The following is a 27,406-nucleotide window of genomic DNA, read 5'->3' on the forward strand; positions in this document are numbered from 1 at the left end:
ACGATCTGACTGAGGGCTGGCGAACCAGATGGCCACACCAGGCCCCAATCTTGATCTGGCAGAGTTTCTACAGCTGGATGCCCTTCCTAATGCCAACCACTCCGAGAGTGTAGTGGGTGCTTTTTACATGCCACCAGTACGGGGCCAGTCAGGCGATACTGGCAATCACCTCGCTCGAATCTTTTTACACATGCCACCGGCACAGGTGCCCTTTTACGTACCACCGGCACAGAGCCAGTTGGCTGCTCTGGCAATGATCACGCTCGGATGGTGCTCGGCATATACATATATTTATTATTATATTTGGGGAGGGTCATATTTTGCCAAATGAAACACATGCACTGTATATTTGGCCTTCACTTCAGCTTATTTTTAGTTTCTTTATCAGTTCTTTCCAAGACAAAATGGAATAAGCAGAACAAGAGACATGTGGGATGGTCACTGAATATCTCACAGGATGTGTGATGATAGAACTTTAACAAAGAAACTAAAATAATAATATTAGAGCTGAAGTGAAGACCGAATATATTATAGTGCATGTGTTTAATTGGCAAAATATGACCATCTCCCAGTATAATAATATCTGTTTCAACACACGATTTTCCCATCAAGAATCTTGCAAAACAAATACAGAAACATATATATACACACAAACACACACATACAGTTACATAATCAACTTCAGGAATTGCCTGGTACTTGGTACTTATTTTATCACCTGTGCTGGCGGCACATAATAAGCACCATCTGAACGTGGCCAATGCCAGCGCCGCCTTGACTGGCTTCTGTGCCGGTGGCATGTAAAAAGCACCCACTACACTCATAGAGTGGTTGGCATTAGGAAGGTCATCCAGCTGTAGAAACACTGCCAGATCAGACTGGAGCCTGGTGCAGCCTCCTGGCTTCCAAGACCCTGGTCAAACCGTCCAACCCGTACTAGCACGGAAAACAGACGTTAAACGATGATGATGATGAAGATATTTATCAAATGCTAAAGTTCACCAAAGGCACTAAATGCCATAAGGTAGTTTTGTTTAACAAGGCAATTCATACATATGCACTTATCATCATCATTTCACACCCAACCTATGCTGGAATTGTTCACCACCCTCCAAGTCAGTTTGGAGTTATTGCCTTCCTAGGCATGGCTGGGAGACCACATCTCACTTGTACTTCATACTGCAGCATGCTTTCTATGACCAGGTGCTCTTCATACCGCCAACCAGTTTACAGAATGTATTGGGCATATTTTTGAGAAACAAGACTAAAGAATTCCACTCAACCATACAATATTTATGCTTCCTTTTGTTATCCATTTTATAGAATGCATGGGATACATTTTATCATGGCACCAGCACAAGTGAAGTTGCCTTATACTCTGCAACATAGAAGAGGATCTTCTTCACTGCTTATGTTGTCTCCATTCATCCAGGGCAATGTTTGGCAAAAGAGACCAATAGAATAAGTACCAGGCCAAAGAGAATTAAGTGCTGGGGTCAATTCATTCAACTAAAAGTTCTTCAAGGGGGTGCCCCAGCATGGGCACAGTAAATGATAAAAGATATTCACTGATGGTCTGCTACTGACAGATCTACTTCAATCAACACTCGGGAAAGATTTTCTCTTTTTAATCCCAGTTAGATTTTTCTATTTCCATTAATTTATGTTAATTACTTTCAGAACTTCATCAACCATCTGCATCATGTTTCTTAGTTGGGGTTCCTCCTATGCCAGTCTCCCATGTTTCAGACACTGCTGTTGACATTTTCCTCAACAACTTTCCTCTTTTTCTGTCCACTATTACCCTTAGGGATACCTGCAGGTCTTTTCCACATTTTTATCACAGACTAAAACAGTGGTAACGTGTAGTCAAAAGAGATGGTGATGTTTAAGATAAACTGGAGAGCAAGGGAGAAAGGAGAAGTATGAGAAGGGGAAAGAGTGACTGGGTTGGTAATGTGAAAGAGGAGGGAGAGAGAGAGAGAGAGAGAGAAGAGTAAAGGAGAACTGAAGAGAGAGACAGTAACAGCAGGGTGTAATGGGAGAGACACACAAATAGTAGCTACCTAATTGCAAGTAAAGGAGCGATTATGACAATTTGTACAAATATTCGGTGGAAAGAGAGTGGTTTGAAAGAGGAGCGTTGAGCTGTAGGAATCGGTAATGGTGTGAGGGAGGGTACAAGTGTAGGCTAGTTGAGATGTTAATGGTATAATGGTAAGAGAATGATGGAGGTAAAATAAGTGACAGCCAAGGATCCACCCCCAACCTCTCCTTTCTCCCTCTACATCATCATTGTTTAACCCTTTCGTTACTGTATTTATTTTGAGATGCTCTGTATTTCATTCAATTAATTTTAAATGTAACAAAGAATTTAGTAAAATAACTTAGTTATCATTCAGCTAGTGTTGGGAACATAAATTGTGACTAAAGTTCAGTGGAAGATTTTAATTCAAAACTTATGAAAACAAGACAATTGCACTACAGAGCCAGAGGCGGTTTTGGTCGGGTTGGTAAGGAAAGGGTCAACATTCACTTTACCATGCTTGCATGAGTCGGGCAGAGATTTCTGAGGGAGATTTTGTATGGTTGGATGCCCTTCCTGTTGCCAACCCTCACCTGTTTCAAAGCAAGGTAATATTTCCCCATACCTGAACATGCTCTTGCAGAATATCGAAAATTAATAGCACTGCTTGTATGATGGTGACATTCGTTTACAACTATCACATGTAGTCAACACAAGGAGGGGACACACACAGAATGGGCTTCTTTGAGGCTCTGTCTACCAAATCTACTCTATTTTGGTTAGCCTCATGCCAAAGTTGAAGACACTTGCTGAAGGTGCCATGGAATGGGACATCAGTCAACCTAAGGCTATGGTAGGTGACATTTGTCCAAAATGACACATACAAACATTGAACTTGGAACTCTGTGGCTGCAAAGTAAACCCCTTAACTATACACACCCACACACATCTTTCTTTATCTTTTAGTTTTTTCTTTTTATTTGTTTCAGTCATTAGACTGTGACCGTGCTGAGGCACCACCTTGAAATGTTTTTAGTTGAATGAATCGACCCCTGTACATTTTTTTTTAAGCTTGGTACTTACTTATTTTATTGGCCTTTTTGCTAAACCACTAAGTTACGCATTTATCACAATTTATCCCTACACACACTGTCTCAGTACTTTACACAATACACACACACACACACACGGGCACGATTTTCTTGTGTCTATTACACAAGGGAAAAAAAGTTGGGGGAGATTGGCAGAGGATGAAGATTGTAGTAGTAGTAGCAGTGTTAGTGTTACAATACTACCACCCCTACCACCACCACCACCACTACTACTACTACTACCTAATCTACTATTTAATCACCATCATTTGATTCATCCTCACCCCATCCTCATCCACCAGCATTCCTAATGCCTTTACTACTACCACCAAGCTACTACTGCTGCTGCTACTGTCACTAACCAGCAGAACTACTACACCACGACCACCACCACAGCCACCACTCCAACATCCAGCTTCTCAATGAGGTCAGTCAGTCAGCTTCACACCATCAACAACCAAACAAGTTAGAAACTCAATTACCACCGAATCTACATCGGTTCGGACTTAACTAATAAACATCCATTGCATGGTGATGATGATGATGGTGGTGTTGGTGTCGATGAGGATGTATACTTAGCTATATATAACATCACTGAATAAACAGTAATGTTGATGATAGTGATGATGATAACTGTGGTGGTGGTGATGATGATGCTTCTATACTTAGCTATTTATAACAATTTCTGAACAGTGATAAGGCAGTATTTGGAAACTATACAGAAACGTTGTTGGACACACACACACACACACACACACACACGCGCAAATTAATCAATACAAGGAATTTTAATTAAAATTGCAGCTTTATTAACGACAATAATTTCTAAATTTTGGAGCCGCTGCCATCACCACCACTACAAAAAAAATAACAAATGCAAGGGACCCAGGATGAAGTTGTAATTAAAATACGGACAGCTGTAGTCCATATTAAGTCTGATGTTTAGCTGCACAGAGATAACTCTAGATATGTTTTGATGTTATTAGACCTTATCAGCAAAATTTAGTCTAACCATTACTGCAAGATCTGAGAATGACAAGTGATATATACATATATAGGTTTTACAGCAATAAATAGCTTCCGGAATACTACCTGGGGAAAATACCAAGGGTCACCTGCTGCTTACAAACTTAGCAGTAAAGTATATGCTAACATACATGATATAGTTGTTAGCCAAAAAAATCTTATTTGCTTTTGTTCTTAGTGAAGAGAATCACATTTTTCTAAATGGTTATTTATGGTAATAATATAAAGCAGGGGAGATAACCCTTCGCTGATGAGGTCTAACAATAGTGAAACATTCACAGTTACCAGTAAATATCTAACTCACCTCATCTCTATTGGGTTCAATATTCAATTTTAAGATTGTTTCTTTGGCCTCCCCCCTCTCTCTCTTTTTTAATCAGTATTAATTATTTAGCTAATGAGTGGTGTCATCACTTTCAGTGTAATTATAATTAAATTAATTAAAAGTTTTCCTCTTGCTCTATCAACTATATTAGTGCCCAATTAACTATAAAGTTTACATGCAGAAAATTTGCTCACCACAGTGAAAAGCTTTGCTAATACTGAGGGCAACAACATTCATTTGTTCCATATCCAATTTCTCATGCTAGGATCGAAATATTTTTTTTACAGCTTTATGCCCTTTTTGTTGTTAATCCTCTCGTTTTACAAGCTAGGAACCTTTTATTCCATCCACATTTGAATGCATAGAACCCACTGGACGATTGGTGACAGAGAATGTCAGCAAACATGCAAAACAAGGAATCCAAACATTAACACACATACGCATGCATGCACAAACACACACCATGGAAATCTGTACAGTTACTATACACTAATTCCACTCAGAAGGCATCAAGACATTGATAGGCTCCATAAGAGACACTTGCCCAAGGTGCCACACAGTGAGATTGAACCCAACATGTAGTTGAGAAGCAAGCTGCTTAACCACACAGCCATGTCTTCTTTTCGCAAATTTTTCCAAGGTGCCTTCCTTCACGTAAAAAGCACAGCCGATTGTGGCCGTTGCCAGCCTACCCTGGCACGTACAAAGCACCATCCGTATGCAGCCAATGCCAGCGCTGCCTTGACTGGCTTCCGTGCCGGTGGCACGTAAAAAGCACCAACCTATCATGGCCGTTGTCAGCCTACCCTGGCACCTGTGCCGGTGGTACCTAAAAAGCACCATCCGTATGCGGCTGATTCCAGTGCTGCCTTGACTGGCTTCCATGCCAATGGCACATAAAAAGCACCAACCGATATGGCCATTGCCAACCTACCCTGGCACCTAAAAAGCACCATCCATATGTAGCCGATGCCAGTGCTGACTTGACTGGCTTCCATGTCGGTGGCACGTAAAAACCATCAACCAATCGTGGCCATTGCCAGCCTCCCCTGGCACCTGTGCCGGTGGCACGTAAAAAGCACCCACTACACTCACGGAGTGGTTGGCGTTAGGAAGAAACGTTAGCACACCGGGTGAAATACGTAGCCGTATTTTGTCTGCCATTACATTCTGAGTTCAAATTCTGCCGAGGTCGACTTTGCCTTTCACCCTTGGGGTCGATGTAATCGACTTAATCCATTTGTCTGTCCTTGTTTAGCCTCTTGTGGGTAGTAAAGAAATATATATATATATATATATATATATATATAGAGAGAGAGAGAGAGAGAGAGAGAAAGAGAGAGTGTGTGTATGTGTGTGCGCATAGCTAAAACATACCATTCTATTATTGCATGTGTAATGAATAAAAGATTGGAGGATGTCTGGCAGGCAATCTTATGTTAAATTGCACACAAACTGTTTAATCAATATAAGAAAGGTGTCATCCACCAAGGAAAAAGTAGAAACATTAGCTCAGCCCTCAGCCATGCATGTAGCCATCTTCAGAGTTGCAGAGTTAAGGTAGAGCAAACATTTTTTGCATGAGAAAGTCAACACTAGAATGGAGGTTTCCATTGACATTTGCACTGCAATTTTACACACACACACACACTTGTATGTAAAAGTGAAATAAACACACAAAGTCTCATTTATATGCATTTAGTTTCACTGAGAAACAAAGTCCTATACACACACACATACACATATATCACCACTACCATCATTTAGCATCCATTTTCCATGCAGGCAGGTGGTACGTAAAAATCACCGACCGATCGTGGCCACTGCCAGCCTCCCCTGGAACCTGTGCCGGTGACACGTAAAAAGCACCCACTACACTCTCGGAGTGGTTGGCATTAGGAAGGGCATCCAGCTGTAGAAACTCTGCCAGATCAAGATTGGGGCCTGGTGCACCCCCTGGTTGAACTGTTCAACCCGTGCAGCATGGAAAATGGATGTTAAACGATGATGATGATGCATGGGTTAGACAGTTTGACAGGATCTGACAGGTCAGAGAACTGTGTCAAGCTCCAAGGTCTGTTTTTGGCATGGGGTCTAACAAAATGTCCTTTCTAACACCAACCACTTTACAGAATGTATTGTGTCCTTTTTCATATCTCCAGCATTAGCTTACAAAGCTAAATCCCTTGATTGAGAATGGTGTAGAATTGTGGGTGGTGGCTTATGCCAGGTGTTAAGAGGCAAGAGTATATAATAGGATAGGTAGGGTTATCTTGCTTTAAAGGATAAATAAATAAGAGCTGGCAACAAGAAAGGCACCCAGTCATAGAAAATCCATCCGACTCATGCAAGCATGGAAAAGTGGACGTTAAATGATGATGATGATGACACCTGAGTGTATGCATGTCTTATTGAGCAGTTAAGAAATTTGCCCCAGAATCATGTGACACTGGCTTTGACCCCCACCGCATGGCATTTGGGGGTAAATATCTTCTATCACAGTGTCAGGTCAACCAGAGATAGAAACTGTGGTAACTCATTTGACAACCTGGAATTTAAAGATCCAACTTTGTTACACACTGCATCACATTAATTATATCTGAGGATTATGTTAAGAGTACACATCTGCGGAATACTCAACCACTAATTAATTAAATAAGGAGGCAATCCAATTGATTGAACTGGGTTAAGCAGAGTTGGAATTGACAGAGGACCCATTAACTTTATTTATGTGTGTGCATGTGTGTGTGTATGTATGTACGTATGTACATACGTACTGAAAAGTTCCTGGTTTTTAACCCTTTTGATACCAACCTGGCTGACTCTGGGTACAAATGTTTTGTTTTCATAAATTTTGAATTAAAATCTTCCACCAAACCTTAGTCACAATTTATGTTCCTAACACTAGCTTAATGGTTACTAAGTTATTTTACTGAATTCTTTGTTATATTTAACCCTTTAGTATTTAAACCGGCCAAAATAGTTAATCTGTTTTATGTTCAAACTGACCAGATCCAGGCTTTCACACCTACCCTACAATGTTATTCTACATTAAGTAATTACACCATCAAGATCTTGAAGATATGAGATAATGCATGATTAATTCAAATCAATGGGAATCAATAGGCACTATGTTTGATTCAATAACCTGAACACTAAAGGGTTAAAGTAATTGAAAGAAACACAGAGCATCTCAAAATAAATACAGTAACGAAAGGGTTAAGGGTATTGCAAAAGGGCTGGTTGGAAGTCCAACCTTCCAAGTTCTGTTACAAGGTTTAGAAAAACTGAAGGATCGCTGCAAAAAGTGTGTGAATCTGAGAGGGGAATATGATCCTCTTGTATTTTCTTTTATCCAAAGCCAGGAACTTTTCTGCCCCTGCTTTTATATCTGTGTATGTCCATGAGAATGTAGGTATACATCTGTGTATTCAGATATGGCTTTGAAAGCATTTCTTAAACAGGGACACACACATACATATATTTTCTTTTACGTTTTTACTGGTTTCAGTCATTTGACTGCGGCCATGCTGGAGCACCGCCTTTAGTCAAGCAAATCGACCCCAGGACTTATTCATTGTAAGCCTAGTACTTATTCTATCGGTCTCTTTTTCCGAACCGCTAAGTTACAGGGATGTAAACACACCAGCATCGGTTGTCAAGCGATGTTGGGGTGAGGGACAAACACAGACACACAAACATATATACACACACACACATATATGATGCGCTTCTTTCAGTTTCCATCTATCAAATCCACTCACAAAGCTTTGGTTGGCCCAAGGCTATATTAGAAGACACATGCTCAAGGTGCCATGCAGTGGGACTGAACCCGGAACCATGTGGTTGGTAAGCAAGCTACTTACCACACAGCCACTCCTACGCCTATACACACACATATATATAAGTACCATGATGCAAAAAGGAAAAACAGTACTCAAAATCTGAGTACATTTAGCAGAAGCAACAGAGTTTGATAAGTGCCAACACAAGAAACTCTCAACTCGAGTCACACTTGCTTCTACTAAACACACACACACACACACACATATATGAAATGTTTAAAATGCTGCAGTGAATATACTTTTGTGGCCACTTCACCATTTTGCTGCCAACACCATTCTATTAACAGAAGAGCTCTATTGAAATAATTATTTCCTGTCATTCACATGCTGCAACTCTCACTCCCGGACACACTATAACACTAAAGATCTGCTAGAAATAGCAGTGAATCCTGCCTCAAATTACATCCCATGCATTCATTTTCATCATCATCATTGTTTAACGTCCGTTTTCCATGCTAGCATGGGTTGGACGGTTCGACCGGGGTCTAGGAAGCCAGGAGGCTGCACCAGGCTCCAGTCTGATCTGGCAGTGTTTCTACGGCTGGATGCTCTTCCTAATACCAACCACTCCGTGAGTGTAGTGGGTGCTTTTTACGTGCCACTGGCACAGGTGCCAGGGGAGGCTGGCAACGGCCACGATTAGTGGGTGCTTTTTACGTGCCACCAGCACGGAGTCCAGTCAAGGTGGTGCTGGCATCAACCACGTATGGATGGTGCTTTTTACATACCACCGGTACAGTGCCAGGGGAGAATGGCAACGTCCACGATCGGTTGGTGGTTATGTCAGTTTTTTTTTTCTTTCTGTCCAAGCTAGCAAGCGGTGGATGCCAACATCCTGTTTGATCAAATAGTTTCATGCAAAGAAGCAGAACGTAAACAAACATTCACAGGCATATATGCATGTGTGCATATACATATACATTTTTTATCATCATCATCATCATCAACATTTACTGTCTGTTTTCCGTTCAGCAAAAGAGACCAATAGAATAAGTACTTGGCTTTACAAAAATAAGTACTGGGGTCAATTTGTTTGACTAAAAGTTTTGAAAGCGATGCCCCAGCATGGCCAGTCTAATGACTGAAACAAGGATAAAAGATACATAAATACACCTGTGCACATGCATATGGCTTCAAAAGAGGAGGGACACATTGGCTACTGTTTTGTTTTCATGTTGTGGTTGTTGTAACAGTTCAACTCAAAGTTGGCTCTAATCGCTCAGGTGTGATTCATACCACTCCAATCAAGACCATCCCAACATTTTCACAAACATAGTGTATCTAGGACTTCATTGTCCAGTATGTTTTAATAAGATTGTAGAATGTCATTTGGAGGGGATTTCATCATCATTGTCATTTAATGTCTGTTTTCCATGCAAGCATGGGTTGGACAGCTTGGCAGGAACTGGCAAGGTCAGAGGCTGCACCAGGCTCCATAAACTGTTTTGGCTTGGTTTCTATGACTAGATGCCCTTTTTAACACCAACCATTTTAGTGTACTAGGTGCTCTTTACATGGCATTTTGGTTTTAGGAGTTCTCTCTCTCTCTATTATCATCCTCATTTAACATCCACTTCCATGCTGGCATGGGTTGGACGGTTTGACAGGAGCTGGCCAGGTAGAAGACTATATTGTGTCTGTTTTGGCATATCTTTTACAGCTGGATGCCCTTTCTAACACCACCTGGTGAGGTCAGTTTTGGCATGAGTTTTACAGCTGGATGCCCTTCCAAATGCCAACCACTTCACAAAGTGGACTGGATGCTTTTAATGTGGCACCAGCACTGGCAGGGTCACCAAGTAACTTGCAAGACAAGGAATTTTTGAGAGGGAAGAGGTTCATTGGAAGAGGTGATCTTGTGTCAGATAACAAAAGGTTAGAGTGTGACAGAGAGAGAGAGAGAAACAGGTGTCTTAATATAGAGGAGGTACATGGTTACCTAACCAGAGAGAAATGTCCGATGGCATCACTTTGTCTCCAACAATTTGTTGCAACACCAGTGCAGAATCACATCCTCCGACAAGTCATCCTAACGAGACGTCTGTATTGGCTGGGTCATGGCCTCTGTCGTCAACCAGGAGAATTCATCTATGAAGCAATTGCCCCAGCTTCCCTTTAGGGTTGGCGAAAGCGATGTGGTGGACAAGGAAAAACCTGGCTGATGACAGTCAAGGCTGATCTGGAACCCAACCTAGGCCCCCATGTCTATGGCGTTCACTGCTGGAATAAGGAGTGGTTGGAGATCACGTGGTCGTTAGCCTCAAATCGCCAGGCCTGGTTGGCATTAGTGAGAGATGCAGCATTGAGGATGAATGCTGTCTAAAGTCAACCAGAGAGAGAGAGAGGAAGAAAGAAAGAGAAGGGGGGGGGGAGAACAACAGAGGTAGTCTTAATCTCCAAAGTAAAATAATCACCACTTAAAAGTGGATGTTGTGTTAGAATACTGCAATATTTACCAAAAGAGAAAAATCTCATATGTGAGCAGATTTGGTAGACAGAAACTAAAAGAAGCCCATCATCATCATCATTTAACGTCCGTTCTCCATGCTAGCAGGGGTTGGATGGTTCAACCGGGGTCCGGGAATCCAGGAGGCTGCACCAGGCCGAGTCTGATCTGGCAGTGTTTCTAACCCTAACCAACAATCAGTTGGTGCTTTTTACGTGCCACCGAGACGGAAGCCAGTCAAGGTGGCACTGGCATCGGCCATGTACGGATGGTGCTTATCTATATAATATGTATGCATATGTGTATACTTGTGTGTACTCATGTCTAGATATGTGATAGTTGCAAATGAGCATCATCATCATCGTACAAATGTGGCTGTTTGTTTCCAGTTTTCTGTGAAAACATATCTGGCTACGAGAAAATATTACCTTGTTTGGAAACGGTTATGGGCTAGTGACAAGAAAAGTATCTAGCCATAGAAATCCATTTTAACCCATAGAAACATGGAAAATTATGATGAATGAATGAAACACACACAAGAAGAGCTTCCGTAGTTTCCATTTACCAATTCCACTTACTAGCTACAATAAAAGACATTTGTCCAAGGTGCCAGAGTGAGATGGAATTTGAAACCACAAGGTTTTGAAGTGACCTCCCTATCCACACAACTACACTCGCACCTATTTCATCTTCGAAAATGTAGTCCTTGATACACTATGACAATATAAAATACAGGTTGACCTCCCCCAACTGGAATCTGTTTATGATTACACGTCAGCTGAATCAAGCTGACTCTGTTGCTCAGCAACGAAGAGTACATTAGACAATGTAGTCCTAGGTACACTATGTCTAAATAGAAAATACAGGATGGTCATGGGTGGAGCACTTTCGCTTAAAGAGCGACTGAATCAGGGCTGACCTGCAAAGGTGGGAGACATAAACAACAAAGAAACAAACAAAACCAAACATACAACATAAACAAACAAGGCTGACAAACAATGCAAATATCACTGGGAAATGGCATGAATATCACAACTTCACCTCCAAATCCATAGCCTGTACTAAATTAAAGAAATCAATTCAGCCATTGATTTAACAGAAAAAGCCAACCTAACGATTTTCTATTATATAATCACATATGCACAAAATGTTGCTTAGTACCAAGAAACCAGAGCCAAGGTTAAGAGTTTCCAGCTGTGACCACCCAGCTGTTTCCTTTGTTGATATGTAGGCGTTGAGCTATTCCACCTAGGTCGACTTTGCCTTTCATCCTTTCGGGGTCGATTAAATAAGTACCAGTTACGCACTGGGGTCGATATAATCGACTTAATCCGTTTGTCTGCCCTTGTTTGTCCTCTCTGTGTTTAGCCCCTTGTGGGTAGTAAAGAAATAGGTATGTAGGACTCAGCTTCTACATTCAACCTTAGCTCCACACCCCCACATTAGTCTTTAGGTGGTGTCATTAGAAGTGATGTGTACCACCCTTCCACTAACTGAGACAATGAGATACTCTCTACATAGTTGCACAAACTGCAAGCATTAGCAGCCTGAGATCCTAAAACCAAGGTGCCATATAGAAAGCATTGGTGTGGGTGCTGGTACCATGTAAAAAACCACCCATTACACTCTGTAAAGTGGTTGGTGTTGTTAGGAAGAGCATCTTAGTCATAGAAACCAAGCCAAAACAGATTATGGAGCCTGGTGTGGCTTCTGACCTAGCCAGTTCCTGCCAAGCTGTCCAACCCATGCTTGCATGGAAAACAGACATTAAATGACAATGATGATGAAATCCCCTCCAAATGACATTCTACAATCTTATTAAAACATACTGGACAATGAAGTCCTAGATACACTATGTTTGTGAAAATGTTGGGATGGTCTTGATTGGAGTGGTATGAATCACACCTGAGCGATTAGAGCCAACTTTGAGTTGAACTGTTACAACAACCACAACATGAAAACAAAACAGTAGCCAATGTGTCCTCCCGCTTTTGAAGCCATATGCATGTGCACAGGTGTATTTACATCGAGGTCAACTTTGCCTTTCATACTTTCGGAGTCGGTTAAATAAGTACCAGTTACACACTGGGGTTAATGTAATTGACGTAATCCGTTTGTCTGTCCTTGTTTGTCCCCTCTATGTTTAGCCCCTTGTGGGTAATAAAGAAATAGGTATTCTAAAAGCTAACTACTTTGTACATCTACCAGGGCTTATAGTATCCACTTCTCTCTTAGTCAGGATACCATCACTACCTTCTTTGTAAGACTATGATACCTTGAAATTGCCAAGCATATGTATATATGTAAGAAGCACAAGGGCTAGGAGGAAAGCGAGTAGATGGTCAAGATCACTGTATAAGGGAGGGAAAGATGTAAAGAAGGAATAAAAAAGGGGTTTCACATTGAGTGGAACTGAGAGCACACACAAAAATACAAATAGAAGCAATCCACCCACACATGGTTAAGAAGCTGCCACCTAAGTTGGGTGAGAACATCCCCTAAATCCAACTGACCACCACTTCCTATACTGCGTACTGTGTTGAAGGGTGACAAGAAGCATCTCCCATCCTTGGTTCATGCTGTAATAAAATTGCTGTCGTTCCAGCCAGAGTTCTATAATTTCTGTTTTAGTACCTGCATGGTTGTGTGGTTAAGAATTGCTTCCCAACTATATGGTGTTGGGTTCAGTCCCACTGCATAACATCTTAGGCACAGGTTTTTTCTTGTAGCCCCTCACTAACATACATGTGAGCAGGCTTCGTTGATGAAAATGGAAAAAAGCTTATTGTATATGTATATTCGTGTGCATGCACTTAAGTTCACATGTCTTGACTTCGTCTGATAATTGTATAAATAAGCACCACTGTCATATAAGTAGTGATGTTTGTTTTGAATCCTCCAAGAAAACAAGTTCACCCATGGGGAAATATTACCTTGCTTGGAAACAGGAAGGGCATTTGGCTGTAGAAAATCTGTCTCAACAAATTCCATTTAACCCAAGCAAGCATGGAAAAGTGGACACTAAATGATGATGACTATCAATCACCAGTGTCTCCATCAAAACTTGGTGCTTCCTATTGTGTCTTATACAGTTTTGATTTGAAAACACCCTTCCTTTTGTGTTTTTTAGTTCATTTATTCGTTTTAGAGTGTAAGCATCCTTAGAGAAAAGTTAGGCATAAGAAGCATCAGATGTGATGTGCAAGAGAGAGGACTGTGCTTATATGGTCATGTGATGCATATGGATGAGGACAGCTGTGTGAAGAAGTGTCGCAGTCTAACGGTGGAAGGAAGTTGTGGAAGAGATAGACCCAGAAAACATGGGACAACGTGGTGAGGCACAATTTTCAAATGTTGGGCCTCACAGGAAATGACAAGCGACTAAGACCTTTAGCGATACGCCATGCTTGAGAAGATCTGTCAAGCCAAGAGCGTAGTCTTGGCCAATGCCAGTGTCACGTAACTGGCCCGTTAAAAGCACCCATGAAACTTTGGGAGATGTGCTGTGCTTGTGAAAACCTGTTGAGCCAAGTGAAATTGTAGTCATGACCAATGCCAGTGCCGCCTGACTGGCACCCGTGCCGGTGGCACATAAAATGCACCGTTTGAGTGTTGGACCTCATGGAGGCAATGGCAGGTGACCAAAACATTTGGTGATGCACCATGCTTGTGTAGACCTGTCAAGCCAAGTGAGACCATAGTTGTGGCCGATGCCAGTGTCAGGACAATGACACCCATGCTGGTCGCATGTAAAACACACTCACTACACTCTCAGAGTGGTTGGCATTAGGAAGGGCATCCAGCTGTAGAAACCATGCCAAATCAGATCAGAACCTGGTGCAGCTCCCTGGCTTACCAGTTTTCGGTCAAACCATCCAACCCATGACAGCATGGAAAACAAACATTAAATGATCGCAATGACGTTGATTTAATGTTTATTCCATTCTGGCATGGATCGGATGGTTTGGCAGTTTCTAATGGGTCTAAAGACCGCATCATGCTTCAGTGTCTACTCTGGCATGGCTTCTAAGGTTGGATGCTCTTCCTGGTGCCAACCACTTTACAGAGTATGTACTAGATATTTTTATCATGCCACCAACACAATCGATGTAGCTTGCAGGACTCCAAACCCAGAAGAGATGCAGTTATACTAAGAAATAAGTGAGCAAATACATGAAAGAAAGGACCAGAAGGGGTTTCTTGCAGTAGAATAGCAACACAACAACTCATATTTTAGAAGAGAAAATAGGGCTGGCGAACCAGGTGGCTGCACCAGGCTCCAATCTTGATTTGGCAGAGTTTCTACAGCTGGATGCCCTTCCAAACGGAGTGATTGGCGTTAGGAAGGGCATCTAGTTGTAGAAACCTGCCAGATCAAGATTGGAGCCTGGTGCAGCCATCTGGTTCGCCAGCCTTCAGTCAAAATCGTCCAACCCATGCTAGCATGGAAAGCGGATGTTAAACGATGATGATGATAATAGGAGTAATCATGTAGAGCAAGAAAAAAATAAAAATAGTAGCAGAAAGATCTCTCGATGACTCCTCAATGTATACAGTGAGTAGAAGTGAATGGAGAACTGAAAAACCAATATATGTCCTGTGGTTCTTTTTGGCTTGTCAAAGCCCAGCAAAACTACAATAAAAGTTTTCAAGTGTCAAGGCATGAATGTCTGTCACTTTCCCACTGTTAATTTTGCTTTCAATTTTAAGAATTTCATTTAGTGTGTAAGTGTTACCACCTCTGCGGAAGCATCTTCTTACTACCACCTCAACGGATGCCACGCTTAGTCTTTTTTCTCATCCAAATGGGAGACAAAACAGTCCCTCAACTCTACATATGTAAATCACTTCACATGAACACAGTAGGGAAAAAATACAAAATTTATAAAGTAACCCAATAACTTTTCTTAAACACAGACCCACCATTGGTAACATTAAATATTCACTTCAAATTTTGGCACAAGGCCAGCAAGACTGACCCCAGTGTTCAACTAGTACTTATTTTATCAGCCCTGAAAGAATGACAGGCAAAGTCGACCTCAGCAGAATTTGAACTCAGAACGTAAAGACAGATAAAATGCCACTAAGCATTTAGCCTGGCATGCGAACAATTCTGCCTAAAGTAACTCTAAACGATAATAAAGGATTCCGTTTTAAGTACACAACCAACAATTTTGAGTACTTGATTGGTTCTTCATTTTATCAACCCAGAATGGATAAAAGGCCATGCCGACTTGGGTAGGACTTAATCTAAGATTCCAGACCCCGGTCCAACCGACCAACCCGTGCTAGCACGGAAAACCCGACGTTAAACGACGACGATGATGAGATTATATATATATATATATATTATATATATATACACACACACACATATATCTATATACATATACATATTAGTGTGCATGTGTGTGAGAGAGATAAAACTAAAAGGAGACAAAAATGTGGAAGTAAAATGGAGAGAAAAGAAAGCAGATCAAAGTGTTAGAAATCTGAAGAAAAAAAAAGACAAACATAGTTGGAATTGAACATCTGAATAGAATGTAAAAAGGAGGAAATTGACAAAACTTAGAGAAAAAAGACAGCAAAAACATAAGGGTTTCTGTAATAGACGTTAATGTACCAAAGATTGTTCTCAATGTGAACAATCAACTATTTTTCCTACAAATATTCACTCCCTGATGCTGCTCAGCTGTACAGCAATTTGAGATACTTTAAACTTGACAAATGTTAAAGGAATACACAGGCGTGTGTATATATATATACACACGCACACACGAGGCTAGTGGAGATGGCAAACTTGGCTTGTTATCAAATAGGTGTGGCCTAGTCGCAAATAATGATTATTTGAAAGAATGTTCACCATTTTTCTTTCAATAACTAGACACACATATACGTAAAAACACACACACATACATACATGTACTAGTAGAGAAACTGAGACTTTAAGACCTACGAAGGAAGACAATATATTTATTTGTCAGTGTACAGATAATTAATAAGAGACGATAATTTGCATGCATATAGATAATTAGCAACAAAAAATAATTCTGCTTGATAAGGGCCCAGTGGGGTTATATACAACACCGTCACCCCCGCTCCGAACTTAACTCATCAGAATTCTGCAAAGTTTTGTATCCGTTATTATTCGGCAACGATGCCGCCCCGCTCGCGCGCGATGCCAGGCATATCAAGGGTGGAACTAATGTGACTGATCATCTGCTAGAAATAACAGCCAACTCTACTTCCAGCCACATCGTACTGTCTTGGAAAATAACAAAGCTACTCTAGGGTTTAAACTACGCGATGCTCGAGGATTTCTAGAGTTTGGAATATTCAGGTTCCTTCTCTGCAACTTTCACAACATAAGGAAATTTAAACGGTTCCAACATGGAACAAAAACAAAAATTCATTTCCAGCTGATAAATTAACTCCAGCACAATTAATTGTTGCATCAATAAGTAAACAGATGCGCGGGCACACCATTTGTTATTTGTTTAACCCCAGGTCAGCGATGATAGGAAATTAAAGACATAGAACATCCACTGCAATAGATCCAATATGGCCATCATTTATTACGATGACAGGATGGGATTTAAAGGAAATTTAGTTGCTATTTTCAGCTGGGTAAGTGACTGCGGAGAGACCCAAATCTTTCTTGACAGGAGCAGGTCCCATTTACATTCGTAACATGTATTGTCATTTCAATGTAAGATAGCTGGGAGTTCAAACCCCATCACTGCAGGACTCCGATACCAACTAATAAACATGCGTGGGTCAAAGAGGAAGAAATGGCTCTGCTGGAACGTGTAAAGAACGTAGAAGAGTGAAGATGGAGTAACAGCAGTCAGATTGATGGTTACATATATATAGAGAGAGACAGAGAGACAAATAAGTAAAATAATTGATGAATCCGGATTGACAGATGTAATGAAGGTGGACGAGAAGCAGACGAGCTTCAGGAAGGTAGGATAGATACACAAAGATATAGAAGAGAAACAGGTCATAGACAGACGGGAAGATGAAGAAACAAGCTGGATAGAGATGCAGTGAGGTTATTCTCAATTCAGCCCAGATTAATCCAAAATGTTCCAGCCGTGACCATGCCGCCTATTTTCTTCAGCTAGTGTATAGAAACCACATACGTAGTCCAGAGTGTCCTTCCTTTTGTAAAAGACTTGTTTAATGTACATTTACAAATTCTTCGAAGACGGTCGAGCTACTTGCATAGAGACTCCCCTCTTTGGCTTGAAATGGAAGTTTATAAACTATTTCGAGTACCACCAAGATAAATTTTGTCCCTCATCCTTCCGAGGTCTATAAAATAACTGAAGTAGGAAAGACTCAAAATTGTTTTTAAAGGGTGGCTTTTGGGGTGGAGACGGGCGGATGTCTTGCCCTGAAGTACTTAGGGGTCAATTAAACCAACAAACCCGATTCCCCGCACCAAAATTGTGACTTTGTGCTTCTGTTACAAATTACATGTTACAAAACTAGGTTTACCAGAACATGTAGTATATAACACACATACATGTGTGTGTGTGTGTATACATACATGCATGCATAACGGTTGTATATTTTGGGTGTATAACGTGAGTGCCGCACACCCACTTAAAAATGGTAAATAATTTTGTTCTTGGAGTTATCATGACATAATGTGGTCAGAAATTATTTTCAAATCTAAATAATAACAGTAAGAAACAGATTGAGGGGTCGAAGTCGTCGTTGAGTATATTTATGTAAGGGTGGAAGCTTGAGACGGTGTTGAGTAGGAAAGAAGATGAGAAATGGGAATTTGGAATAAGGACAGAGAAGGATGGAGTTGAGATGAACGAATAATAAACACCGAATAAATCAATTTTGGAAGCGGAGAGTGTCTTTGAGAGAAGATATTGACGGATAATTGGGATGTGAGGAACGGCGACATTAATTGTTTGAAGTCTCGGCGGGAAATGAAAATGTTCTGAAAGTTTGACATGAAAAGTGATGGAATTTTTAGGTTGGAAGAGAAGAGGAGGGGGAAAGAATGACATAAGAGGAATGTGTAATAACCAGCTTCATCTGTTGTGTGTGTGTATATGTGTCGATATATATATACACACACACACACGTGTGTGTATATATAAACGTTCGCGCGTGGATGGGTGCGCGTGGATGCGAGCCATTACAGCCAGGACCACCCCGTGGCACGGTCTATGCGTGTGTGGGGGTATGTATAGGGATATAAATATATGGGAAGACGATGATAAAAAACTATTCTTTTACCGATCTTTGAAGTTCTCCCAGCCACACAGATGCATTCTCCTTGCCACTAACGTCTGGGTTGTTGTACAAAGCTTGAAGTGCCTGGTGCACCGTCTCTAAGGGCGGCGGGGACTCCATCCTTTGACTGATTGATGTATTATTCTAATAATTATGGTTGTTGTTGTTATTTCCCTCGGTCTTTCGTCGCTCGTCTCACCCAAAACACTGAGGTTCCTCGACGAGAAACCGGAAGTCCACTGCCATAAACCGATCGACGTTGCTAACACCCAACTGTCGTAAACCGGTTCGCACTAATTTTTATTAATCTTTAGTCTTTAGTCGCCTTTAATAATAACTCCGTTTCCTTCTCTCCTAGAATACTTTTTTGGGGAATATTAACCCAATCTCCCCACTGATTGTAGTTTTACATATTATTTTATCAGTCCTCGGAACGATGCATGGAAGGTAAAGTTAATCCCAGAGGAATTTGAACTCAGACCATAACTGATGGTTCTTCACTGTATTAATTCAACCATTAAACAGATTTTAATTATTTACTTTTCTCTTCACTGATTACAACAATCGCTTTCATAACACAGTGTGGAATTCTAAAATCAACAAAAAGTCCCTTTTTTTCTACATATTTAGACAAATCATTTTTTTTAATAATAAAATATAATTATGTTCCAATTTATCCATGTTAGGTAATGGGAGGGGGGTCTCTAATTAACTATTGTTAATAACAGGAAGTGATTTATTAATCATTGAACACGTTTAATCTCTCTTTCTCCCTGAACATATATATATATATATATACATTTGAGGGGGGGTATAAGCGTGTGTAATAGAGAAAGAGGGGTTTGTGTTGGTATGTGCACTTTTATTGGGATCGTCCATCCAAAATTTAATATAATATACTTTATTATCACATAACATTTGTACACAAGTTCCCATATTATTTCTTAATCTCACGAATTTTCTTTTTGAATTATTTTTATTTGTCAGAAACAGTTTCTGCCCGGAATGAACTTCTTTTTTTTTTTCCTCGTATCTAATAGGTCAGAGGTCACTTCCGCCTCGAAGTGTTCACTTTTCGTTTTGTCAGTTGCTGATGTTTTGGAAAGTTCGCCACCAAACACACACAGAACCGATTACTCATGGATTCGGACGGTTTGCCCCTTGTGGGCACTGGTATCGATTATACAAAGGTCCATATATTAGCTTTATTTTCTTTCATTTTTCCTTGTTTTCTCTAATGTCGATGTAATTTTATCCCGTTCCTCCCACTTAAAAGAGGCGTATCTTAAACCAAAACCAGGGATTGATCCATCTACTGAAATCATTCTTCTGCATTATATAAAACAAGAACATACAAGATAATGTAGTCCTATTTGTAAAGATATAACCATACGGAATGGTTGTGACTGGAAGGTTAAATCATAAATCTGTATGATTGAAGGACTGGCTTAGATCGATCGTTTTATGTTGATTTTTTTGGTTTCTCTTTTAATTTAACATAAGAGTCAGCCAGTTCGATACTCCATCGTTCCACCTCCCCCTTTGTTAACACGGAAACATACATACATACATATATATATATACACATATGTACATATATACATACATACATTCAAACATACATATATATATATATATATACATACGTACATACATACAAACATATATATATATATATACATACGTACATATATACATACATACATACAAATATACATACATACAGACAGACAGCTAAATAAGTTGTTTACTGTTAGGGTTTAAATATAACTGCCCGATAAACTGATACGTTTGACCAAGTTTATATGGGTTCATGTATGTGTGTGTCATGAATCACGAGGATTCACTATTATGACTTGTAATTGGACTGAGTGAGAGGCAAATCGTCTCTGGTCCGACTGTTGTTTTTTGTCTTCAGTGTTGCAGCAAATTTACGACATAAACAAAAACAAAACTTGGCAACTCCAGATGTCGTGATGTACTTTTGAATAATGTGTTTATGTTCCGAAACACAGTAGAGAATGATTTTATACATTTAGGGACAGGACAACTTATTGATTGTGGTTTGGTGACTTGCATCTGCATTTTAACTGGCACTGACTCACTTTGCTAGTCTGAGTTTCAAAGTTAAACTTAAACCATGATGTTAAAAATGTACTGGAAATGAACGAGAAGGGAGTCTCGACATTGTCACACAAACTGTTAGAAATATCTGCCAAGACTCTTCTAAATTACATTCTACCACCTTGAAATATGTTGTCCCAGATACACCATGTTCTTCAAAATAAATGGTAGAGTCATGGGTGGAGCAATATTTAGTATAAGCTTGCTGGATCATTACAGACCTAGGGTTAAACAACAGCAACAAGCATGTATCTGACTCATACACTGTTCACTTCCCAGACATTTGTACATTACTGCATATACTTTATACGCACTTTTGACAAGTTGTGGTGCACCTGAGCACTTTATACAATAATTTCATTATTATTATTATTCAGTTTTTTTAAATGTTTGTATTGTTAATCTTATGGAAAAGTTACTTCTTAATCAGTGAGATATATTTGTTAGAGATTGAGGGACCACCACCAGCAGACTGGTGGCGTTACTGCCACCAAGGTACATCTCAAATATCGACAGACAAAACGTGGTTAGGGATTGAACAAGTCAGAATAGTACGGTTCAAGTATTTGCAAAAGAAGGAATTCTGCTTAATCCACCCCAAAATCCAGACGATGGCGTTAGACCTAACAAAATATTCAAAACCTGAAAACGTTGTTAACTTCCCCACCCATTTAGATGTCGTTGACCTCCTCGTTCAAATGAAAACATACCACCCAAGCTAATCGGTGTAAGGGTACACCCCTCCACAAGTTATATCCATGGAATTGCAGGGGATTGCAGCAAAACACCTGTTAATAATGCAGTATCAGAATTTTTAGGGTTTGGGACAAAAATGCCTCGAATTTGTTGCTTTGTGTTATGAATTCAAGTCCTGCCAAGGTCAATAAAATAAAACCAGTCATATACTGGTGTCATAATCAATTATCTTCTAAGCATCTATGGCACTAGTGGTGCTGCTTGTTTTATATCTCATTGAAATCAGTCTACAGGTACAATTGTAGCTGGAGGAAGAAAAAATTGATAAACTAAACATTTGAGTCTCTCCTTCACACACACCCCCCGTCTTCCACCCTCCAAGTATAAGCACAAAACTTTGTTGCCAATGACTATTAATTCAGTTGTCCATGTTTTGACCATGTATCAGCTAACAGACTAGACGTTGTTGTTAATGTTTCTTCTTATTTTTCTTTCATAGTGTGAAGCCATTTATCAAAAGAGAACATTGGCTTTCCTCAACCATTTCATCACACATACTGTACGGTTTTTGAACAAATTCTCTGGTGTTTGTGAAGAAAAACTGGAAACAATGTCTTATCGTATTCAAAGGCTTGAAATCATGATGAATATTTTAGAAGCAAAGGTAAGTGTTTATAGAATTTGATTTGGTTTTCAGAGATGAGGTATCATTTATCATCATCATCATCGTTTAACGTCCGCTTTCCATGCTAGCATGGGTTGGACGATTTGACAGAGGACTGGTGAACCAGATGGCTGCACTAGGCTTCAATCTTGATCTGGCAGAGTTTCTACAGCTGGATGCCCTTCCTAACGCCAACCACTCCGAGAGTGTAGTGGGTGCTTTTACATGCCACCAGCACGGGGGCCAGTCAGGCGGTACTGCCAACGACCACACTCGAATCTTTTACACATGGCACAGGTGCCAGTAAGGCGATGCTGGTAATGATCACGCTCGAATAGTGTCTTTTACGTGCCACCGGCACAGAGCCAGTTGGCTGCTCGGGCAGCAATCACGCTCAGATGGTGCTCTTGGCACCCTACTAACACCGGCACAAGTGCCAGTAAGGCGATGCTGGTAATGATCATACTCGAATGGTGCTTTTTTTATGTGCCACTGGCACAGAGCTGGTTAGCCGCTCTGTCAATGATCTCCCTCGTATGGTGCTCTTTGCACCCTGCTAGCACGGATGCCAGTCATCGATTTTGATTTCAATTTCACTTGCCTCAACAGGTCTTCGCAAGGAAATCCTCAAGACTTTTTTAATATTATAATTGGTGAACTCTGACAGTTCACTCCTCTCAATTGCAGTGTCCACTGGTATCATCTTTCATATTCAGATACACAAAGAGAACTTTTTCTGTTTCTCATCTGATTAGAAATCATTTCTGTCATTAATCCCTGTAATCCTTGAGTTTAATGTAAAAATGAAATATGCTCATCTTTGTATTTTTACTTTTTGTTCGTTTCTAAAGTTATCCTCCATCCCTGGCTTAGAAAACGTAGTAGCACCAACGCCAGAGAGTACATCTTCTCCATCTACTGTAGCAAATACTCCTTCGCAACCAACTGAACCTGTACAACAAACAACAAAGGTAAGTCTTCACTCTAGTATTATATCAAATTTTTGGCATCAAGCTAGCAGAACTGTTGGCACTCCAGGCAAAAGCCTTGGCAGCATTTCATCCAACTTTATGTTCTGAGTTCAAATTCTGCTGTGGCCAACTTACCCTTTCATCTTTTCAGAGTTGATGAAATAAGTAACAGTTGAGCACTGGAGTCAGTGCAATCAATTTATCTCCTCCCCCAAAATTGCTGGCCTTGTGCCAAAATTTGAAACCAATGTTATAATAAAAAATTTTTCAAAATTAATACATTGTTTTCTCACAAGGTACCATAGATATTATTTTTTCTTGGAGTACCATAGAGTAATTTGTATCTTAACTTCATGGTCACCTGAGACCCTGGTCCAGGTTTCTCAAGAAATCCTTCTTTAATACCATCATCTGGCTAGTTGTGATAACAACTTGTCTCCATTCAATCAATGAATGAGCCTGCTACAATTAGATGCTGGATCTGTCTTCTTAAAAAAAAGAAGAATGTATTGAACTATGTAGTCTTAAATATAAAAGATGAGATGGCCATGGTTGGAACCTTCCTCTTCACAAATCTGCTCAATCAAGGCTGACCTACAGCTAAGCAACAGCATAGCAACCTAGGATCTTTTCTCTTTAATTCTATCTTGGAAACTAGTAATTTATTTCTGTCCAGAGTCCAACTTGTCCTTCTACTATGTTAGCCTTTTTCTTAGATGTATTTGGTCTTGTGTCATTGCAGGAAGCCACACCAAGTGCTGCAGATCCAACAACACCAGCAACACCTGCAGCTGCTCCACCAGCAACCCCAGAGGAACCCCAAAAAACTGTTTCTCAAGATCCAAGATACATGAAATATTTCAAGATGTTATCTGTTGTGAGTATATTATATCATCATCATCATCATCATCGTTTAACGTCCGTTTTCCGCGCTAGCACGGGTTGGACGGTTTCGACCGGGGTCTGGGGAGCTAGGGACTGCCCCAGGCTCCAGTCTAGTCTGGCAGTGTTTCTACAGCTGGATGCCCTTCCTAACGCCAACCACTCCACGAGTGTAGTGGGTGTTTTTTACGTGCCACCTGCACAGGTGCCAGAGGGGTCTGGCATCGGCCACGTTCGGATGGTGCTCATGTATATGTATATAGAAAGATGGGATGTGTGTCATCATTGTACCTGTTTTACTTCCACTTTCCATAACTGTCAAGGGTTGGATGGATCATTGCTTCTCCTAGGTGTGTTGATAGACTATATCTTGCCCTGAAGGCGAGCTGGCAGAATCGTTAGCACACCGGACGAAATGCTTAGCGGTATTTCGTCTGCCGTTACGTTCTGAGTTCAAATTCTGCCGAGGTCCATTTTGCCTTTCATCCCTTCGGGGTCGATTAAAATAAGTACCAGTTACGCACTGGGGTCGATGTAATCGACTTAATCCCTTTGTCTGATCTTGTTTGTCCCCTCTGTGTTTAACTCCTTGTGGGTAGTAAAGAAATATACATCTTACCCTGAAGGTTTTATTTTGTGTTTGGTTTCTATGGCTGGATGCCTTTTCTAACTTTAGAGGATGCATTTTATCTTGGAACCAATACTAGAGAGTGTAATGGGTAGTAAAAGATGGATCAAGAGTAGATCTGATGAGGTGCTTCCCCTCTCCCTGCTACTGATGTTGTCCAAGAGAAAGACAACCAATACAGCTTGGCACCAATGACGTCACAACTCATTTCTACAACCGAGTGAACTGGAGCAATGTGAAATAAAGTGTCTTGCTCAAGAACTCAACACACAACCCAATCCAGGAATCGAACTCACTACCTCATGATTGTGAGCCTGGCACTCTAACCACTGAACCATGTGCCTTCACATGAAGGATTAGATATCTAACAAATCAAACTCCCAGTCAGATTCTACAATTGTCAAGTCAACCTTGTAGTCGTCCTCCCAGACACCAGCCTCTGAATACAAGATACTGCACACCAGACATTGTAGCCCAACCACTGCACTGACCACAGTACCCCAGACACTCTACTTTAGTCTGTAAGACACAAACTAAAATTTGACTGACCAAGCTCTTTTTTTATACAGAAATGTTCCTCAAAGTTGCTGTTAATGAAATAAATTTAAAAAAGAGAAAAACAAACAGTATTTTGAAATAACTGTTGGTATTTCTGCCTATTTAGGGAGTTCCAGAACCTGCCGTCAAGATTAAAATGCAACAGGAAGGGCTGAATCCAAGCTTATTAGAGTAAGTACCCTCATACATTCACATCAGTGCATTACAAAAAATTGCCATTGTTTAGAATTGAAATAATTTTGTGAAAAATTTTCATTTTGTTTAGTAATTAATTAAAGCAATTAAAATACTTCAATTTGTCATTTCAGTGATCCAAAGGCTCCAGCTCCCCCTGGTGGAAGTGGTGATGATGACGATTCCAGCAAAGACAATGATTCTAGTGATAGCGATGACTTCAGTGATTAAATTGTCGGGCAGGCGGAATACACCGACCTTGTGATAATTCTGATCTTTACTGACCCATGATATACCAAAGTAGACGATGCCTCACCCTCCACATTGAACTGGTTTGAAAAACATGCAAGGATTTGGAGAAAATGTCACTTTATTTTTCATTTTATTATTTCTTTGTCGTATATGCTATGCCATATATGGTAAACCTCTTGGCAGTTTCTTATTGTTAGTAGTAATAGTAGAAGTAGTATTAGAGAGTGACTGGTCAAAATTGGTAGAGCACCACACAAGTTGCTCTCTGGTATTTAGTTTCATTCCCTTTAAGACATCAAATCCCATACAGGTTAGTAAATTCCAGGCAAATACTGGGGAGTGAAGGTGAGGTCAATATAACCCTGTGTTCCTCTCCAAATATATTTGTCTCGCTGCCAATGTAAAAAACAGCTATTACCACTACTACTACTACTACTAAAAGCATTAGATTGGCAGAATCATTAGGGCATCAGACAAAATGCTTTGTAATGCATATTCTGGATCTTTGATTCTGAGTTCAAATCCCACAGAGGTCAACTTTGCCTTTCACCCGCCAAGCTTAAGAACTGGGGCTAATGGTGTTAAACCCTCGCCCTCCTCCAAATTGTGGCCTCGTCCCACTTAAGAAACCATCATTATTATTTTCATCATTAAGGCAGTGTGCTGGCAGAATCATTAGCATACTATGCAAAATGCTTAGTGATATTTTGTCTGCTTTTATTTTATGTTCTGAGTTCAAATTCCACCAGGGTCGACTTTGCCTTTCATCTTTCCAGGATTGATAAAATAACTACCACTTGAGCACTGAGGTCGATATAATTGACTTACCCACTTCCCACAAAATTGCTGGCCTTGTACCAAAATTTGAAATCGTTATTGTTATTATTTAGGCAGCAAACTGGTAAAATTGTTAACATGATGGGAAAATTCCTTAGTATTTCATCTGTCTTCGTGTTCTGAGTTCAAATGCCACCAAGGTCACCTTTGCATATCATCCTTTCAGGATGATAAAATAAATACCAGTTGAGCACTGGAAGGTAATTGATTAGTTTGCTCCCCTCAAAATTTCTGGCCTTGTGCCTGGAGTAGAAAGTATTATTCTTATTTCTAAAGACAGTGGATTGACAAAATACTCTTTATGTTCTGAGTTCAAATCTCAGTAAGGTTAATTTTGCTTTTCTTCCTTCTGAAGTTAATAAAGTACCAGTCATGTGCTGGGTTCAATATAATCAACTGACACCCTATCCCCCACCATTTCAGGCCTTATACCTATGTTAATACCTTGTGTTATTTGTTACATCCCTATATATGTAGAAAATAGGGTGGGGATAAGTTTCATTTAATTATAGGGATTTTAATTAACTGTAGTCCCTCCTGTCTGAAATGTGTAGCCGTATGACTATATTGGAAAGTGGTGGTCGTGGTGGAGTGACGGA

At 40.3% G+C, this 27,406-nt stretch overlaps 2 protein-coding genes across 2 annotated transcripts in view; one reads left to right on the plus strand and one right to left on the minus strand.

Annotated features, from left to right (window-relative positions):
• LOC115220352 (transportin-3) overlaps positions 1 to 19,460 on the minus strand; it is a 64,884-nt gene extending 45,424 nt beyond the window's left edge. The window contains exon 1 of the mRNA XM_029790460.2: positions 19,025 to 19,460. Within this exon, the coding sequence (XP_029646320.1) occupies positions 19,025 to 19,141 (117 nt within the window). The 5' untranslated portion in view covers positions 19,142 to 19,460. The remainder of the gene's footprint in view (positions 1 to 19,024) is intronic.
• Positions 19,461 to 20,047: 587 nt separating this feature from the next.
• LOC115220467 (WASH complex subunit 3) lies at positions 20,048 to 26,721 on the plus strand. The gene is made up of 6 exons (XM_029790596.2): positions 20,048 to 20,211; positions 22,341 to 22,505; positions 23,357 to 23,476; positions 24,219 to 24,353; positions 25,651 to 25,715; positions 25,853 to 26,721. The coding sequence occupies exons 1-6, from the start codon at positions 20,161 to 20,163 to the stop codon at positions 25,947 to 25,949; spliced, it is 633 nt and encodes a 210-aa protein (XP_029646456.1). The 5' UTR covers positions 20,048 to 20,160; the 3' UTR covers positions 25,950 to 26,721.
• Positions 26,722 to 27,406: the final 685 nt, after the last annotated feature.

Source organism: Octopus sinensis, linkage group LG16 (genome assembly GCF_006345805.1).
Source record: "Octopus sinensis linkage group LG16, ASM634580v1, whole genome shotgun sequence".
Taxonomy (NCBI): domain Eukaryota; kingdom Metazoa; phylum Mollusca; class Cephalopoda; order Octopoda; family Octopodidae; genus Octopus; species Octopus sinensis.

Coding starts and splice junctions, on each gene's coding strand:
- LOC115220467 (XM_029790596.2), top strand. CDS start 20,161: ATGGATTCGGACGGTTTGCCCCTTGTGGGCACTGGTATCGATTATACA. Junction 24,354..25,650: donor ATTTCAAGATGTTATCTGTT/GTGAGTATATTA, acceptor CTGCCTATTTAG/GGAGTTCCAGAACCTGCCGT. Junction 25,716..25,852: donor CTGAATCCAAGCTTATTAGA/GTAAGTACCCTC, acceptor TTGTCATTTCAG/TGATCCAAAGGCTCCAGCTC.